Source organism: Pongo pygmaeus, chromosome 19 (assembly GCF_028885625.2).
Source record: "Pongo pygmaeus isolate AG05252 chromosome 19, NHGRI_mPonPyg2-v2.0_pri, whole genome shotgun sequence".
NCBI classification, from domain to species: domain Eukaryota; kingdom Metazoa; phylum Chordata; class Mammalia; order Primates; family Hominidae; genus Pongo; species Pongo pygmaeus.
The window spans coordinates 76089078-76107585 of record NC_072392.2 but is presented as its reverse complement, the minus strand read 5'-3'; the positions used below and the strand labels follow the sequence as shown (position 1 = coordinate 76107585).

Genomic DNA, 18508 nt, shown 5'->3' with positions numbered 1-18508 from the left:
CTGGGACTACAGGCATGCACCACCAGGCCCCGATAATTCTTACTATTTTTTAGGAGAGACAAGGTTTCACCATGTTGGCCATCTCTTGACCTCGTGATCCGCTCGCCTTGGCCTCCCAAAGTACTGGGATTACAGGAGTGAGCCACCGCGCCCAGCCCACCCAGTGTTTCCTATTCAATAATGTTCTCCTTTTCACAGTCTGGTAATACATACAGCATGCAGACACAGGCCTTTTTTCTTTTTAATTTTTAATGATCAAAACAAAGCATCTAAAACCGCAGTTTCTGGAAGAACCACTTGTTCTTGCCTGTCTTGTATCTAGAAGGGAAAAAAAGAGGACACCAATGAGGAAAGGAATGGAAATAATGAAACCATACTCCACCATTCACTACCAAAGCCTACTTACCTCTCTTCAAACTTGACCTTGGCCTCCCGTCGGGCCTTGCGTTTAAGAGCAGGATCTCTGAAGACATCCTTATTGACAACAGTTTTGTCCAAGGGGATATCCACAGAGTACCTGGGGACAAAGGTGGAGAGGCAGGATTAGCCCACATACTGCCAGGAGCCCCTGTACAGCCCAAATCTTTGTAGGACACTAGGAAATCAGGGTCTGACTCCTTAGAAGCAACCATCAAAAGCCATGTCCTGATGACATCTGAAAATTCACTTTTTTTTTTTTTTTTTTGAGATGGAGTCTGGCTCTTTCGCCCAGGCTGGACTGCAGTGGCGTGATCTCAGCTCACTGCAAGCTCCGCCTCCTGGGTTCACGCCATTCTCCTGCCTCAGCCTCCCGAGTAGCTGGGACTACAGGCGCCCGCCACCATACCCGGTTAGTTTTTTGTACTTTCAGTAGAGACAGGGTTTCACTGTGTTAGCCAGGATAGTCTCAATCTCCTGACCTCGTGATCCACTTGCCTCGGCCTCCCCCCAGCAAAGTGCTAGGATTACAAGCCTGAGCCACCGTGCCTAGCCAAATTAGGCCTTCTTGACTTTCATCATGATAGTTGGCTAACTTTCTACTTGAAATCATTTCCTTATTGTTCAAGTTCTGCCAATGCAGTCACTCTCATGACAGCCCAAAAACTAGCTGCCTCAACCCCACCACATCCCAGCACCCAAGAAACAGCTCTCTCTGCCCTTGTATTATTATTACTTTTTTATTTTTTGAGATGGAATCTTGCTCTGTCACCCAGGCTGGAGTGCAGTGGTGCGATCTCAGCTCATTGTAGCCTCCACCTCCCAAACTCAAGCGATTCTCCCACCTCAGCCTCCGGAATAGCTGGGATTATATGTGCCAGCCACCATGCCCAGCTAATTTTTTTATTTTTTAGTAGAGACGAGATTTCATCATGTTGGCCAGGCTGGTCTCGAACTCCTGACCTCAGGTGATCCATCCGCCTCGGCCTCCCAAAGTGCTGGGATTACAGGCATGAGCCATTGTGCCCGGCCTCTTGTACTTCTTAAAAAACACTTGTACTGGCCGGGCGCGGTGGCTCACACCTGTAATTCCAGCACTTTGGGAGGCTGAGGTGGGCGGATCATGAGGTCAGGAGATCGAGACCATCCTGGCTAACATGGTGAAACCCCATCTCTACTAAAAATACAAAAAAAAAAAAAAAAAAAAAAAAAAAAAAAATTAGCCAGGCGTGGTGACGGGCGCCTGTAGTCCCAGCTACTCAGGAGGCTAAGGCAGAAGAATTGCTTGAACCCAGGAAGCAGAGCTTGCGGTGAGCCGAGATCGCGCCACTGTACTCCAGCCTGGGCAACTCCGTCTCAAAAACAAAAACAAAAACACTTGTACTAAGACAGTGTATGTCCCCAGACTAAAGGGCCCAACAGGTGAGTAAAATTAATTGGGGGAGGCTTGCTTTCACTCATTCACAGACTTTTTGAAACCTATTGTATTTATCCTTGAGGGTGGAACAGTGGAAGAGGGCAGATCAGACCCCATGCCTGTGTTTACTGTGGATGGAAAACAATCTTTACCCAACACTTAAAAGATGGATCAAAGGCAAAACTGGAAACCATAGCCACTTTATGAGTTGAAGATGAACAATTTGGTAATGATATGCCTTCCTGGTGTTGGAATAGCTGCAAGGTCTGTCTCCTTATTCAACAGAGCAGGGAGAAGAAATTTAAATTCTAGTTCTTAAAATGCTCACCTTGTGGGCATTAGGTGATTGTAGTTATAAACTTTCACAAAAGACTTTATCTTTGACCTCTTGGCGATCTTCTTCTTGCCCATGGCAGCTGTCACTTTGCGGGGGTAGCGGTCAATTCCAGCCACCAGAGCATGGCTGTAGGGGCGATCTGAGGTGCCATCATCAATGTTCTAAATGAGTAAGAATTACATTTGTTATTCACTGAGGGCCTATTTAGGCCCTGTGTTAGAAGTAGGGCAGTGTCCAAAAAATATTTCCACCCTCAGGTCTCCAAGATCCACCATTATAAAGAGAAAAATCACAGAAAGCTATGAGAAATGACCAAAGAGAAACAGAACAGTGTTTATCTCCACCAGGAAGCATCTGGAACAGCTTATTAGAGGTAAGAGATTTAAAAGTAGCAACAGTTAACATTTAAGAAGTACTTGCTATATGCCAAGCACTGCTCACAGGACTTGGTATCTATTTCCTTGCTCCACTGCTAGTGAAGTGTACAGCCAAGGTTAAGACACCAGAGCCTAACTCCAGAGACCAGTCTCAGGAGATGGGAGTGGGGAATCCAGGGGTACTCCAGTGTCCCCACAACAGCAAAACGCAGTGGTGTATGTGGCCAGAGCCTAGGGAGATCTCTCAAGAAGCTACAAAAACATGGGTAAGAGGAAAACAGTGAGGGGCTACGTGACGTTCTAAAAGCAATTTCTTCCTCTTCTTACAGATTCCCAGCTGCAGCACTTCAGGTAAATAACAGAACACCTCTAAACCTTAGCAACAGGAAGGAACCCCTTATAGCTGGGGATGGTGGCGCGCACCTGTAGTCCCAGCCACTCGGGAGGTTGAGATGGGAGAATCGCTTGAGCCCGGGAGGTCGAGGCTGCAGTGATCGCTCCACTGCACTTCAGCCTGGACAGAGATCCCGTCTCAAAAAAAAAAAAAAAAAAAAAAAAAAGAAAAGAAAAGAAAAGGAATGTCCTATGATTACTTCAAGGGCTGCACATGACAATACCCGAAAGGCAATGGGAGCACATAGCAAGCGTGCAATAAATGTCAGCCACTATTACTATATATTTAAAGCCTCTGGTGGAGAAGGCTTTATGCGTTAGGAGCCCAATTCAGCTCACATTTGCTTTTACTATGCTTATGCTTCTTCCTCTCTCAAAAGCTTTCCCACATTCACCCTGACCGTGCTCACTGGCTACTGCCCCAGAAGCAGGCCTTAAATTCCAAGCCTGCCCGCCCCGCCGCAGCCAGCCTGGTCCCGGGATGCAAGGACGCAGAGTCCCGCGAGGCTGATACCTTCACGATGACAGCTTTGCGTCCGGAGTAGCGTCCAGCCAGGACAAGCACCACCTTCCCAGGTTTCATGAACTTGCCCATTTCTGCAGAGAACAAGGAGAAAGGGTCACTTAAAAATCCGTAAAGCCAAAGACGCCCAGAGCCGACTCCTGCCAGCAAGCCCAGGTCTTGGGCCGGAACTTCAGACTGTGTTCACTGTCGCCTTGGTCCAGGCCGCCCGAGGGCCCTGCTCGCAGGACAGGATCGGATACGTAGCCGCCAAAGACCTAGGGAAGGAACGCCCCCGGCGCCGCCCGGACCCTTGACCCCCAAGCCGCGGATGGCGGCGGATTGAAAGATTCAACCCAAGCTTCTACTCACCGGCAGCAACCACTCAGGCCTACAGCAAAAGGAAACGAGGACACTTCCGCTAACCTTTCACCCCGGTGAGGAGTGACCTCACTTCCTGTCCCGCCCTTCAGGCTTTGCCACGCTGATTGTGTGGTGCTGAGTCTCGTGTTGCGGGCGGAAGAAGCTCATGAGGGGAACGCAGGGCGCGGCAGCTCAAGTATTCGAATGAAGCTTTATTAGCAGCTCCAGCAGTACACAAGAGCAAAGGAAACTCGTCCCGGCCGACGGAAGAGCTGGGAGGGCGAGTGTGCTTTGCGCTCTCTAGACTCAGCAGCTAGGCTTTGTTGTAGTTCCTTTCTCTGGCGCTAGGAAGGGAAACACAATCTGAAATTTACTTTTTCTCTTGGGAGACACAGGGAAAAAATAGGGCATTTATTGGTGCCTGTCGGGGGCACTGTTAGCTAAAGAGGGAGGGACAAAGATCAGTAAGGGTGGCTGGTCCGATAGTAGTGGGTTATCAGAACTTATCAACGTTAGGGTCACTAAAGTTGGTATATAACCCCCAACTGCTAAATTTGGTTTTTAAAAAAACAAAAAGGATATTTACCCCCAACAGTTAAAGAGTCTAGTGGTGTCACTGACATTACCAACTAGAATAAAGATGAGGGACGTAGAGGAGGAGAATGGCAGCTGCTTACCCTGTGCCAGGTCAGGTTAATCTATTTATGCACATCATCTGATTTGGTCATCATAACACTAAGAAATAGATACTATTATTATCTCCATTCTAGAGTCGAGGAAACTGGCTTAAAGAGATTTGCCCGAAGTCTATAGTGGGTAAGTAGTGGAGCTGGGGCTCAGCCTCAAGCAGTTCAGTTCCTGAGCCCATACTGTTTACCATGTCACCATCCTGAGCACCGATTCTCTCCCACGCAAGATGTGAGCACTTTATAAAAGCCGGCAGCCTGTTTAATCCTCACAACTCTGCATCTTGGGCATTCTCCTCCCATTCAGACATGAGGAAATTGCAATTCAGAAAGGATAAATTGCTTGTCTGAGGTTAATCCTAATCAGTGGCATAGATGGCATTCAAATCTAGATCTGAATCTAGGTCTAGTTGGCTCTCAAACTGAATTATTTCCCATCACTCACCAGAAGAGTGTTTTCACATGGTACCTTATGTGCTTTCCGAGTTTAAGGGAAAGATAAACTATCTCACAAGTTTTGCTTATCTGAACCTATAGGATTTGTCTTGGGCAAGATGTGGAACAACCAGGATTTCATCAGTTCTCTTCTGAAGCTCTCCAGTGATACAATTTTCCCTGTATCCCTCAGGATCCCATTGCAATGGCTTTTGTTTTGTTTTTTGAGACAGGGTCTCGCTTTGTCGCCCAGGCTGAATGGTGTGTAGCACAATCATGGCTCACTGCAGCCTCAACCTCCTGGGCTCGTGATCCTCCCACCTCAGCCTCCTGAGTAGCTAGGACTTCAGGTGTGTGCCACCATGCCCGTGTAATTAAAAGAAAAAAACAAAAACAAATAACTTTTTTTTTTTTTTGGTAGAGATAGGGACTCACTATATTGCCCAGGCTGGTCTCAAAAGCTTCTGAGATTAAGTGATCCTCCTACCTGAGCCTCCCAAAGTGTTGGGATTACAGGCGACGCGGCATTGTGCCCGGCCCCATTACAATTTTTTTTTTTTTTTCAGACAGAGTCTCACTTTGTCACCCAGGCTGGAGTGCAGTGGCGCGATCTCAGCTCACTGCAACCTCCACCTCCCGGGTTTAAGCGATTCTCCTGCCTCAGCCTCCTAAGTAGCCGGGACTATAGGCTCCCGCCGCCACACCCGGCTAATTTTTATATTTTTTGTAGAGATGGGGTTTCGCCATGTTGGCCAGGCTGGTCTCGAACTCCTGGCCTCAAGTGATCCGCTTGCCTCAAACTCCCAAAGTGCTGGGATTACAGGCATGAGCCACCACACCTGGCCTCCAATGGTTTTTAAAATGTCTTTTTCTTAGATATTTCATTTTTTAAAGAGATGAAGTCTTGCTATGTTGCCGAGCTTGAATGCAGTGGCTATTGACCAGTGTGATGTAGCTTCAAACTCCTAGCCTCAAGCGATCCTCCCATTTTAGCTTCCCAAGTAGCTGGGACTAAGCCACCTTACCCTCCAATTCGAATTAGTAACTACATCCTCTGAATTTTGTCTTATGTCTTTTATTTTATTTTTGAGATGGAGTCTCACTTTGTTGCCCAGGCTGGAGTGCAGTGGCATGATCTTGGCTCACTGCAACCTCTGCCTCCTAAGCTCAAGCAGTTCTCCTGCCTCAGCCTCCCGAGTAACTGGAACTACAGGCCCATGCCACCACGCCCGGCTAATTTTGTATCTTTAGTAGAGATGGGGTTTCACCATGTTGGCCAGGCTGGTCTTGAACTCCTGACCCCAGGTGATCCACCCACCTTGGCCTCCCAAAGTGCTGCGATTACAGGCGTGAGCCACCGTGCCCAGCCGGGATGCTTGTTATTTATTTTTTTTTTGAGACGGAGTCTCCCTCTCGCTCCTAGGCTGGAGTGCAGTGGCACGATCTCGGCTCACTGCAAGCTCTGCCTCCCGGGTTCACGCCATTCTCCTGCCTCAGCCTCCCGAGTAGCTGGGACTACAGGTGCCCGCCACCACATCCAGCTAATTTTTTGTATTTTTTAGTAGAGACAGGGTTTCACCATGTTAGCCAGGATGGTCTTGATCTGCTGACCTCGTGATCCGCCCGCCTAGGCCTCCCAAAGTGCTGGGATTACAGGTGTGAGCCACCACGCCTGGCCCCCAGGATGCTTATTAAAGAAGTGTCTCCAACCTTAGAGATAGTAATTCTGGTCTGGAGTGGAGCCGTATGATCTATAGATCTTATTTTGAGCAACAGCTTTAAACAACTGTTTTTCTTGAAAAGTCCTTCACTTTTCTTGAAATCCATTGTTGGCTTATTCAATAGTGTGAACTTTCACTCCTTTCCTTCCTTACCACCTTTCCTGCAGCATAAATTCCTGACTCCTCCACCCTTGACATACCCCCTGGGCTGTACCTTGTGTCTTTTTCTTCCTCTCCAAGTAGCCAGGCAAAATCCTATTCAAATTCTATCCATCCTTCAAGGTTATTCCAGAATTCTCCCAGGCAGAATTAATCTCTCCTTTCTCTGGGCTCTCTCAGCAATCCAATCTGTACTTACCTTTATTACAGAACATAATCTTAGTTTGGATATGAGTGGTTTTCATCTCAAAGTGTGGCTCCCAGAGCAGCAGCATCACCATAACCTAGGAACTTGTTAGAAACCAAATTCTCAGGCCCCACCCCAAAACAACTCAATAAAAAACTCTGGGGATGGGACCCAGCAATCTATATTTTAACAGTCTCTCCAAATCTCCAATTGGTATGGTATCTCCTTTGCTAGACTGTGTGTTTGTTGAGGGCATGCGGTAGGTTTACTTATCTCTTTCTTTAGCATCTAGTCTAGGCAGGCAGTTGCTAAGTGATCAATAGTGAATGAATGATTGGAGAGAACCTTAGACAGCTTTAACAATACTTTGCAGATCATACTTGTACAACACCCGTACATTTCCACTGCATACATATCCATGGCTCTTTACCCTTCCATTCTTGCGTATCCTTGGATCTGGGTGGACTGGCCTGCCTCTCCTCCCTTGTCCTGTCTCACCCTAAGCCAAGGACAGAGCTCTGTTCTCAGTAATGACAGATGATATCAGAGCTTAGCAGATATCTGACTGCAGGGATGCTGATGGAATTGTTGGGTTGTCTCTGTTGATACACACATTTAGGTTTCAAGAACTTGGACATGAAAGTCATGGCTGCCGGCCTATCTCCCTGCAGCCTTGTCCTTTGGCAGCTGAAATTTCTGGCAGTTGTGTGGAAAATACCTTCTCCTCCCCAAAGTGAGGGTAGGAATGAGGGTGGTGGATAAAGGAGAAAGAGAAACCAAAATCTAGAAACAACATGATACAATGAAGTGACAAGATAGACTGTGGGCTTTGGATTCAGGAAACTTGACTCCAAATCTCAGGTCTTCCATCATCATATAAACCGGGACAAAATATTTAACCTCTCTGCACATCAGTTTCCTCAGCTGTAAAGTGGGGATAATACTGTCCCACTTTGTAAGTAGTGAGAATTTAATTAGAATGAGACAAATGAAAATGCTTCCTGTAATGCTAGCACAAAGCCTTAATACAAGTTTTGTTTTTGTGATTTGAAAAAGGCAATACTGGGGTGATTGCTGGGCTATGCCATATGGCTATACCAGTTACCACCCAAAGTGATATCCAGACAAGCAGATTTAAAAGTGCCAATCCTGGCCGGGTGTGGTGGCTCACGCCTATAATCCCAGCACTTCGGGAGGCTGAAGTGGGTGGATCACCTGAGGTCTGGAGTTCGAGACTAGCCTGACAAATGTGGTGAAACCCTGTCTCTATTAAAAATACAAAAATTAGCCGGGCGTGGTGGTGCGCGCCTGTACTCCCAGCTACTCAGAAGGCTGAGGCAGGAGAATCGCTTGAACCCAGGAGGCGGAGGTTGCAGTGAGCTGAGATCATGGCATTGCACTCCAGCCTGGACAACAGAGCGAGACTCCATCTCAAAAAAAAAAAAGTGCAATTCCAAAAGCAGCATGTGTGATGACATCTGTTGTGGGGAGGGACTACAGGTGTGGGCAGGAGGGGATGGTCATGCCAAGGGGACTTTTTAGTGAATTTTTTCAGGCAAAAAACCCCTACTACCACCACCAAAGCTGAGATGATCCATAACAGAGGACTGAGGATACAGGCAGCTTTCAAAAAAATATTGATCTGGATTAGATGGGCTGATAAGGCCCAAACACTTATAAACCAAAGCTGCACGTCTCTAAGGTCTTCAGAGAAGCTACACAAAATACTATGATTTCATTAGCATCCACATATGTATCATTTTCCACAACATTTTACAATTCTCTTGTTTCACAGGGAAGGTGAACTAATTATAATGAAATATCAATAATATATCTTAAATAAGTAACATGTTGCTGGAAAAAGTTTAAGTTAAAATGCACTACATAATAGTGCAGAAAACAAAGTGCAGGTGGCAATTTTAAGACATGAAAACAATGCTGAATCAGTAGTGTTTGGAGTGATACATTTTGCCCATTTTTGGCCAGTCCTAGAGCAGTACTCACCACAAGCTGCATGACAAATGTGAACTAATGAGGCTAAAATCCTGAAGACCAAATAGAACCACTCTAGAGTCTGTTTCACAATGAGATACTCCTCCCCCTGTTCTGGAAACAGTGATCTGCTGTAGTTCCTATCCTCCTGTGGCACCTATCCCTGCTGCAGTACCTATAACTAGATGTCCTCCATCATCCAGCCTCCAAGACAAGTGGTGCTCAGTGAGTCACAACCTGAGGAACAGCTGCTGGTTACCGATTTGTATTCCTGTATATACTTGACTTGGGTGGCCAGGATTTTCTCGTTTGTCTTGAATATATTTACTTCTAAAAAGACTGTGTTAGTCTTGTTGGGAGGTGAGTAGAGGAATGTTCACTTGCTAGAGAACATAATAACATCGGTTCTCACTCCTCATAAACAGAAAGCCCATTGTCTGTGCCGTGAAAAGAGGACTACCTTGTCAGGAAGATTTTACTTCTTACCTCTACAAGAAAAAGGGCTCATATTAAAATCAACCTGTGGTTACCACTCTTAGAAATGTTGTTTTCAGATATTCCTATTCCTAGTCTTAGAGGCAGCCATGGAATATATAGTCTCCTCTGACCTTGGGGTCAGGAAGAAAGGGAAATCTATTCATAAAAGGAATTTAAATTCTGGCCTAGGCCTCTCAAACCTGCTTCAAGTGAAAGAAGATAGCTTAACTAACAGGAGCCTCAAGCTGAATGTCTTTTTTTTTTTTTTTTGAGATGGAGTCTCCCTAAGTTGCCCAGGCTGGAGTGCAGTGGCATGATCTTGGCTCACTGCAACCTCCACCTCTTGGGCTCAAGCAATTCTCCAGCCTCAGCCTCCTGAGTAGCTGGGATTACAGGCATGCACTACCCCACCTAGCTAATTTTTGTATTTTTAGTAGTGATGGGGTTTTGCCATGTTGGCCAGGCTGGTCTTGAACTCCTGACCTCAGGTGATCCGCCCACCTCAGCCTCCCAAAGTGCTGAGATTACAGGCGTGAGCCACTGTGCCTGGCCTGATCCCTTTAATACAGGCTCAAGCACAAGTGCCCACACATATACTGTGGGTACAACCTTCTTTTTTTCTTTTTTTTTTTTTTGAGACGGAGTCTCACTCTGTCGCCCAGGCTGGAGTGCAGTGGCGTGATCTTGGCTCACTGCAAGCTCCGCCTCCTGAGTTCATGCCATTCTCCTGCCTCAGCCTCCCGAGTAGCTGGGACTACAGCCGCCTGCCACCACGCCCGGCTAATTTTTTTGTATTTTTAGTAGAGATGGGGTTTCATCGTGTTAGACAGGATGGTCTCGAACTCCTGACCTTGTGATCCGCCCGCCTCGGCCTCCCCAAGTGCTGGGATTACAGGCGTGAGCCACCGCGCCCGGCCTGGCAGAACCTTCTTAACAAGAGGGTCTCTCCGGCACATCTTTCTGAGAGCTAAGTTGGTGGGGAAAACAGACTTTGCACACATTTGGCCGACTGCCTGAGCAGGGTCTGGGAAAAATGCCTTTAACCCCACCTCTGATTCCTTACTCCTATGCTAGAAGACTAACACATCTATCCCTACTGAGCAAGGAGATTGTCTGGGGTTAGGGCACTCTCATCAAAAGGCATCTTTGATGTTTTTGAGCTGGCGCACAGCCAGATCTACAGGGAGGCTAAACTTGAGGCTGCTGAGGCGACTGAGCAGGTTGAGGGCACTTTCAAAGCCTGTGTGTGCCATGTAGCTCCAGGGCTGGTAGTGAGGCTCGATGAGTGACCCGGACTTGCAGATGAGGTTCACCCAGGACACCAGACGCTGCTCATTCAGTGCCATGCACACCAAGGCCTTCAATTCCGAGTCTGCACTGCGCTTAAAAGGGTCGTGCTCTGTCAGCACCACGTGGATGGCTGTCAGTAGGCTCTGTTTGGGGGTGACAACAGTGCCTCCCGTAACAGGAAGGGCGAAGGACTGGGAGAGCTTCCGGGCTGGGGATTCCACATAAGCACGGCCGTTCTTAGCATGGTAGTACTTTACAAAGAGCTCCCATGGGTGCATGGCCTCTGGGGCCGAGGAGAAGGCTGGCAGCAAACAAGCAATAGGAGCCATAACAAGGCTCATCCCTGGGGAGGAGGCATACAGTCCATGGGCCAGCAGGTCCCTCACAGCCACCGTTAGCTCCTTCCGCACAGCCATAGTCAGCTCATCCTTGCCTCCCAGAGAGAGGTCCTGGAGGTTGGCAGAGGTGACGACATGGTCATGTGGCTGCTGCCTCAAGGCTAGCTGCTTCACTCTGTCCACTGATACCTCCAGCCTCTTCAGCAAGGGAGAATAGTCTCTGTCAGCCTGGCCCCTCTGCCACAGGGTTGGAGGGATCTGGCCTGTGGCACAACCAAACTGGCTAACAGCAAAGATCTGGAGCATGGCCAGCGCTCGCCGCATCAGGTGCAGCCCCGTCTCCTGGACTTTCTTCACATCCTCTGCCTTTGCTGCTTAGAAAAGACAGTGGCTCATCAGTGAGAGGCCATGATGGCACAGAGCTACACTCAACAAATCACAGCCTGAGATCAGTCTGAGCCACATGCTGGGTCTCACATGAAGGCAAGAGCCACTCAGGATGTAGCTGGACTTCCTTTTTCTGGTTAATAATAGCTGTATTGAGATATAATTCACATACCATATGATTCACCCATTTAAGGTGTTTAATTCAGTGGTTTTTAGTATATTCAGAATTGTATAACTGTCACTGCAATCAATTTTAGAATATTTCATCCTCCCCAAAAGCAATTCCATACCATTAGCATTTCTCATTCCCCTCTTCTCCTCAACACACCCAAGTCCTAGGTAACCACTCATCTACTTTCTGTCTCTAGAGATTTGCCTGTTCTGGAAACTGCACTTACTTTTGCTGTTTCCTGGAGGCGGTCTGTTGCTGCCTGTTCTGCTGCAGCCATTTCCTGTCTTCCCACCGGCCTTGCACTCACAGTGTCCACCACCTGTCTGCAAGGGGCTTCCCACTTCATCTGGAATCAGAAATTATAGAAGAGACACTTATTTAGCCCTTTATGGCAGATCTTTAAAGGAAAAATAATACTTAATGGTGCCTATTAGAAAAAAGAATTTCACAAAATCTTGTCCTATTTAATTGTGTAAAATGAGGACTGGCATACAGTAGTTGGCTCAATAAATATTTGCTAAGTGAATGAACCATGAATCATCATTTTATGGATGACAAGAGTGAGACTAAAGAGGTTAGTAACATACTCAAGGACATAAAACCAATGAGTATGAGAGTGGAGATTTTAACTATCTGATTCTGAAACCCATGCACTTTCTACTCTGCCAATGCTGCCTCCCCTACTAAGCCATCAAGCCTCTTAAATAGTACATCAAGAATTGGCACCTTTTGGCCGGGCATGGTGGCTCATGCCTGTAGTCCTGGTACTTTGGGAGGCTGAGGCGGGCAGATCACTTGAGGTCAGGAGTATGAGACCAGCCTGGCCAACATGCTGAAACCCCATCTCTACTAAAAATACAAAAATTAGCTGGGTGTGGTGGTGGGAGCCTGTAATCCCAGCTACTCAGGAGGCTGAGGCGGAAGAATCGCTTGAATCTGGGAGGCGGAGGTTGCAGTAAGCCAAGATTGTGCCACTGCACTCCAGCCAGGGGAACAGAGAGAGACACTGTCTCCCCCCTGCCCAAAAAAAACCAAAAAACCAGAATTAGAACCTTTTTACTAGTACTCAGAATAAGTATAATTATTATGACACCTGTCCACCCTTCTCATCCCATCCCCTCCTCTAACCTTGGATGAAGTTGATGAACATCTCAAGGTCTCGGATCTGAGTTTTCAGTTGCTCAACCAACTGTTCTTTGACTCGGGCTGGGTTGACGATCTGAGCCACTGCTGCATCTACGCGCTGACGAAGCTCTTCAGTGGACAGGGAACTGATGTCCTCATTCAGATTCATGTCCAGTTTCTTTATTAACTCATCTATGATCACCTATCAAAATCACAAGCAATGAGCACACCCTTTGGAATTTTTAGGGAGAGGGTTAGGGAGGAGAATCTAAAAATGTCTTCTGTCCTTAAATGGAAATAAAAAACAGACCTCTAAATTTGTGAAAGTAAATGACTTAACTGCTGATTGATCAAGGTGAGGACATAGACTCTACTTTTAAAGTAAAAAGAACCCTCAGTTCTCTGATAAAAATAGATCCTCCCACTCACAGTAAATTTCTACCAGGCTAGTCAGATTTCACTCAGGAGAACAACAGTATGAAAAATCCAAAGTGGCCGATGATCCAACAAGCCTTATATTTAGTTGCTCTAAAAGCTTCAAGGAGAATATATACTGATTTTTAAGAGACAGGGTCTTGCTCAGTCACCCAGGCTAGGGTCCAGTAATGTGAGCATAGCTCACTGTAACCTCAAACTCCTGTGCTCAAGCAATCCTCCTGCCTTGGTCTCCCCCGTAGCTGGGACTATAGACACACGCTACCACCTGGTTAATTTTTAAATTTTTTGTAGAGACAGGGTCTCGCTATGTTGCCCAGGCTGGCCTCAAACTTCTGGCCTCAAGAGATCCTCCCACCTCAGCCTCCCAAAGAATTGGGACTACAGGCATGAGCCACTGCACCTGGCCTGATTTTTCTTAATTTCTAATCCTTCTTATCCCTTCTTGCTCTACTGTAGGCAACTAAAGAAAAATCTCTATAAAATATCAAGGTGCATTACAGCCAAAATATCCTAGTGACATTATTAGGAACAATTAAAAATTCCAATAATAGGCTGGGTGCGGTGGCTTACACCTGTAACCCCAGCACTTCGGGACGCCAAGGCGGGTGGATCATTTGAGGTGAGGAGCTCAAGACCAGCCTGGCCACCATGGTGAAATCCAATCTGTACTAAAAATACAAAAATTAGCTGGCTATGGTGGTGGATGCCTGTAATCTCAGCTACTCGGGAGGCTGAGGCAGGAGAATCGCTTGAACCCTGGAGGTGGAGGTTGCAGTGAGCCAAGATCATGCCACTGCACTCCAGCCTGGGTGACAAACTGAGACTTTGTCTCAAAAAAAAAAAAAAAAAAAATCTGATATCATAAACTCCAGCCCAGCCAGAAAAACAGCCACAGCACAGGGGTAGAGAAACATGCAGGGGAGGTTGTAACTGTATCTCTACTAAGAGATTTACCTGTCTACCCAGGTCTTACCTAAATAAATACAGTATTAAAGTCAGTCTGGATTCCTGGCATGTTTATCAAAAGGTGGTGAGTGGTAGCAAAAAGCTAGATTACAGCCAGGTGCGGTGGCTCACGCCTGTAATCCCAGCACTTTGGGAGGCCAAGGTGGGCGGATCACCTGAGGTTGGGAGTTCGAGACCAGCCTGACCAACATGGAGAAACCCCATCTCTACTAAAAATACAAAATTAGCCCAGCGTGGTGGCGCCTGCCTATAATCCCAGTTACTTGGGAGGCTGAGGCAGGAGAATTGCTTGAACCCAGGAGGCGGAGGTTGTGTGAGCTGAGATCGCGCCATTGCACTCCAGCCTGGGCAACAAGAGCGAAACTCCATCTCAAAAACAAAATAAAACAAAACAAAAAAGCTAGATTACATTGTATGATGGGCCCAAGTAGAATTTTTTAAGTGATCAAATGAAGAAATTATTATTATATTCTTATTTCTATTATTAATTACAATCACCAAAAAGAAAGAGCTCAATTATCATATTACAAAACTTTGGAACCCGTGTTTTCCATGTATGAGCAAAGAAAGGTTCCTCATAGTAGTAAAATTTCCCTTTGATTTGGGCCAGCAGAGGGATTCTCAGTAAGGCTGAAGGAGAACTAAGCTGAGAGAGGATGCCCTGTGAATGCTGGAAGGGACAAGTTAACCTCGGGCAGTGGTGGAGGTTCCTCTGGGGTCTGCTCACCCGCTGTCTTTCCAACACCACGGACTGTGGCAGTGAGTCGTAACTGCCCTCTTGATAGGCAAAAGTTTCCAGGTCATCTAGCTGGGTCTTCAGCTGCAGTATCAGTTCTTTCTGCTTCTCCCTTTGGGTTTCCAGACGCTCTTGCTTTTCCTGTTCACTCTAAGGCAAGAAAATAATTGGGTCTATTATGCAGGAAAAGGGAAACTCAGGGCACATTAAGAATCTGCTCGAGCCAGTAATGACCAATAAAATATAAGATGTTTCCAATAATCCAAATGAAATACACAATTCATATGATAGATTCAAAAGTAAGAATAATTATTTCATCCTAGGCAATTTGTTAAATGGGTGTTTTCTTTAAGAAACCATCTGTCCCTCATTGGAAATACGATGAGGCTTTTTGTTAAGACTGCCTTTTTTCCCCCAAAGGTCTAGTTAGGGCAGAGACAACCTATCTCAGCCAAGATAGCCTCCCAGGAATTAAGACATGCCATTCTCCACAGCCAGTTACCATAACACAACTCCTGATTACTCTGTGCAGCCAAATTTTGCAAAAGAATCTGGGGTAAGGGTGTGGAGAGAGGCTTTAAAACTCATAACCAGCTGGCCAGGTGCGGTAGCTCATGCCTGTAATCCCAGCACTTTGGGAGGCTGAGGCGGGTGGATCACGAGGTCAGGAGATTGACCATCCTGGTTAACACAGTGAAACCCCGTCTCTACTAAAAATACAAAAAAAAATTAGCCGGGTGTGGTGGCGGGCACCTGTAGTCCCAGCTACTTGGGAGGCTGAGGCAGGAGAATGGCGTGAACCCGGGAGGCGGAGCTTGCAGTGAGCAGAGATGGCGCCACTGCACTCCAGCCTTGGTGACAGAGTGAGACTCCGTCTCAAAAAAAAAAAAAAAAAAAAAAACTCATAACCAGCTTTCCTAAGGTTCACCAAAGTCCCTTTGATGTACGATAGACCACTTCTGAAAAATCAAAAGAATCAAACGCACCAGGAGTGGTGTCTCACGCCTGTAACTGCAGCACTCTGGGAGGCCAAGGCAAAAGGATCACCTGAGCCCAGGAGTTCGAGACCACCCTGGGCAACATAGTGAGACTTCATCTCCACAAAAAAATTTTTAAAAATTAGCTGGGCATGGTGGTGCATGCCTGTAGTCCCAGCTACTTGAGTGGCCGAGGCGGGAGGACTGCTTAAGCACAAGAGGTCGAGGCTTCGCAAGACCCTGTCTCAAAGAAAAAAAAAATTAGCCAGGTGTGGTGGCATGGTGGTCCCAGTCACACCAGAGGCTGGGACAAAATGATGGCTTGAGTCTAGGAGGTTGAGGCTGCAGTGAGCTTTGTTTTCACCACTGCACTCCAGCCTGAGCAATAGGGTGAGACTCTGTCTCAAAAAACCAAAACCAAAAACAAAAGAGTAAAAGGCAAGTGCCTAGGCCAGTGAAAAAAAACCAAAAGCCACATAATGGGGATGGGAAGGTAATAATGTTTTTTAAAAAAAGTATCTGTAAGTTTCGCTGACTAGTGACTCCTTTTTCAACTGTTGGCCACCAGTAGTTTCTGCATTTCAATTAATAAAAATGCTTCAGGGTGGTAAAGTCTTGTCAACGTATTCTCAAACACTGGTTCTTCCTTGTGTTTCTTGAGTCTCAAAAACAAAAAGCAAAACCAGCAAATCATTTGTAGGGGTAAGGCTGAGTCTTAAACTAGAAGTCTACAGCGTATTACATTTAACCTTAAAACAGTACTTACCAAGCCCTGAAGAAGTAAGTAACGAGAGAGAAGAAATGAAAACAAAAAACAGAAAAAGAAAACAACAAATTAACTTTTTGTTTAAGTATTTAAAATGCAGTCCTCTTGCTTTAACTTTGCTCAACATGAAAGCAAGCCTTTTCTCAGGACAGTCCCTCTGTAATCCTTTCAGAGCACAGTTGCATACTGTTAGAACCCTATCCCACTTCCCCATTTGGTGAAGGCCTAGTTCTCCTTTAAGAGGTTTCCCGATTTCCCCAGGCATAACTAAACATTTCCTCTAGAGTTTGTACACATTTCTAGTCTAGCTCATATCACATTATTTGTTTAGGATTCTGTCTCTTCTAGTCTACGAACTCCTTAAGGACAAAGGTTTTGACTTTGAACCACAAATGCCAGGCACACTGTCTGGCACAAGGTAAGTTCTCAACATGCATTTGTTGTTTGTCACCGAATGGAATTAAGGAAAGTATGGCCGAACGCAGTGGCTCATGCCTGTAATCCCAGCACTTTGGGAGGCCAAAGCAGGCAGATCACCTGAGGTCAGGAGTTCGAGACCAGCCTGGCCAACATGGTGGAACCCCGTCTCTACAAAAACTAGCCCGGTGTGGTGGCACGTGCCTGTAATCCCAGCTACTTGGGAGGCTGAGGCAGGAGAATGGCTTGAACCCGGGAGGTGGAGGTTGGAGTGAGCCGAGACCGTACCATTGCACTCCAGCCTGGGTGTCACAGCAAGACTCTGTTGTCAAAAAAAAAAAAAAAAAAAGAAGAAAAAAGAAAAGAAAAAGAAAAAGAAAAGAATGATAAATTCCAAATAATGAACTCTGAGTGGAGAAAGTTGTCTCACCAGCCCAAGGAGAAAGAACTGGGGAAAAGTCTTTGTTTTTGTTCTCACTGTTACCCAACTTTATGATGTCAGGGAAGAAAGAAATCAGCCATAAATTTTGATTCCATTTTCATGACCAAGTCTGTTGAACTCTGTCACTTGCCATGGTAGCTATGATATGCTATTTGCTGGAGTGTGGGCAAACAAGAGAGAACAATGAACTCTGGTGCAAGGCAGAAAATAACAGAAATCATTTCCAGTATGAAGTAAGATAAGAGAAAATATTGGTTTAAAATATTTGGGGTCGAGGTGGGTCAGGAGTTCGAGACCAGCCTGGCCAACATGGCAAAACCCTGTCTCTACTCAAAATACAAAATTTAGCCGGGGATGGTGGCACATGCCTGCAGTCCCAGCTACTAGGGAGGCTGAGGCAGCAGAATAGCTTGAACCTAGGAGGTGGAGGTTGCAGTGAGCTGAGATCGTGCTACTGTACTCCAGCCTGGGTGACAGGGCCAGACTCTGTCTCAAAAAAAAAAAATTGGGGGCCAAGTGCAGTGGCTCATGCCTGTAATCCCAGCACTTAGGGAGGCTAAGGTGGGAGGGTGGCTTGAGCCCAGGAGTCAGAGACCAGCTGAGCAACATAGGGAGACCCCTACCTGTACAGAAAAAATATATTTTTTAATTAGTTAGTCATGGTAGTGTGCGCCTGTGGTCCCAGCTACTTGGGAGGCTGAGTCGGGAGGATGGATTAAGCCTAGGAGGTTGAGGATGCAGTGAGTTGTGATCATGCTGCTGCACACCAGCCTGGGCAACAGAGTGGAAAATAAAAATTTAGGGCCGGGCGCGGTGGCCCACACCTATAATCCCAGCACTTTGGGAGGCCAAGTCGGACAGATTATGAGGTCAGGCGTTTGAGGCCAGGAGTTCGAGATCAGCCTGGCCAACATGGCAAAACCCTATCTCCACTAAAAATACAAAAATTAGCCAGGCGTGGTGACGGGTGCCTGTAGTCCCAGCTACTTGG

At 46.5% G+C, this 18508-nt stretch overlaps 2 protein-coding genes across 4 annotated transcripts in view; both read right to left on the bottom strand.

Moving 5' to 3' along the window:
* Positions 1 to 167: 167 nt before the first annotated feature.
* Positions 168 to 3951, bottom strand: RPL27 (ribosomal protein L27). Its single transcript, XM_054457691.2, has 5 exons — positions 3816 to 3951; positions 3456 to 3538; positions 2163 to 2332; positions 407 to 517; positions 168 to 318 (listed from the first exon to the last, which is right to left on the bottom strand). Exons 2-5 carry the CDS (start codon positions 3534 to 3536, stop codon positions 270 to 272), a joined length of 411 nt encoding a protein of 136 aa, XP_054313666.1. The 5' UTR covers positions 3537 to 3538; positions 3816 to 3951; the 3' UTR covers positions 168 to 269.
* A 114-nt stretch (positions 3952 to 4065) lies between these two features.
* RUNDC1 (RUN domain containing 1) overlaps positions 4066 to 18508 on the bottom strand; it is an 18066-nt gene continuing 3623 nt past the window's right edge. The window contains exons 2-6 of one of the 3 annotated variants that reach the window (XR_010124716.1): positions 14907 to 15065; positions 12779 to 12977; positions 11877 to 11996; positions 4484 to 11465; positions 4066 to 4150 (exon numbers count right to left, since the gene is read on the bottom strand). Coding sequence is in view for 2 of the 3 variants with exons in the window: in XM_063656673.1 (XP_063512743.1) it covers positions 10597 to 11465; positions 11877 to 11996; positions 12779 to 12977; positions 14907 to 15065 (1347 nt within the window). In the remaining variant the exon portion in view is untranslated. Of the gene's footprint in view, positions 11466 to 11876; positions 11997 to 12778; positions 12978 to 14906; positions 15066 to 18508 lie in introns of all 3 variants that reach the window. The other 2 variants (XM_054457684.2, XM_063656673.1) reach the window with 2 other exon arrangements.

What these genes read in the sequence shown, in the direction of transcription:
- RPL27 (XM_054457691.2), bottom strand. Translation starts at nt 3,536, where the DNA reads ATGGGCAAGTTCATGAAACCTGGGAAGGTGGTGCTTGTCCTGGCTGGA. An exon ending in GCAAAGCTGTCATCGTGAAG is followed by an intron (nt 2,333 to 3,455) that starts GTATCAGCCTCG and finishes TTACTCATTTAG; the next exon opens with AACATTGATGATGGCACCTC. An exon ending in AATCACCTAATGCCCACAAG is followed by an intron (nt 518 to 2,162) that starts GTGAGCATTTTA and finishes CTTTGTCCCCAG; the next exon opens with GTACTCTGTGGATATCCCCT.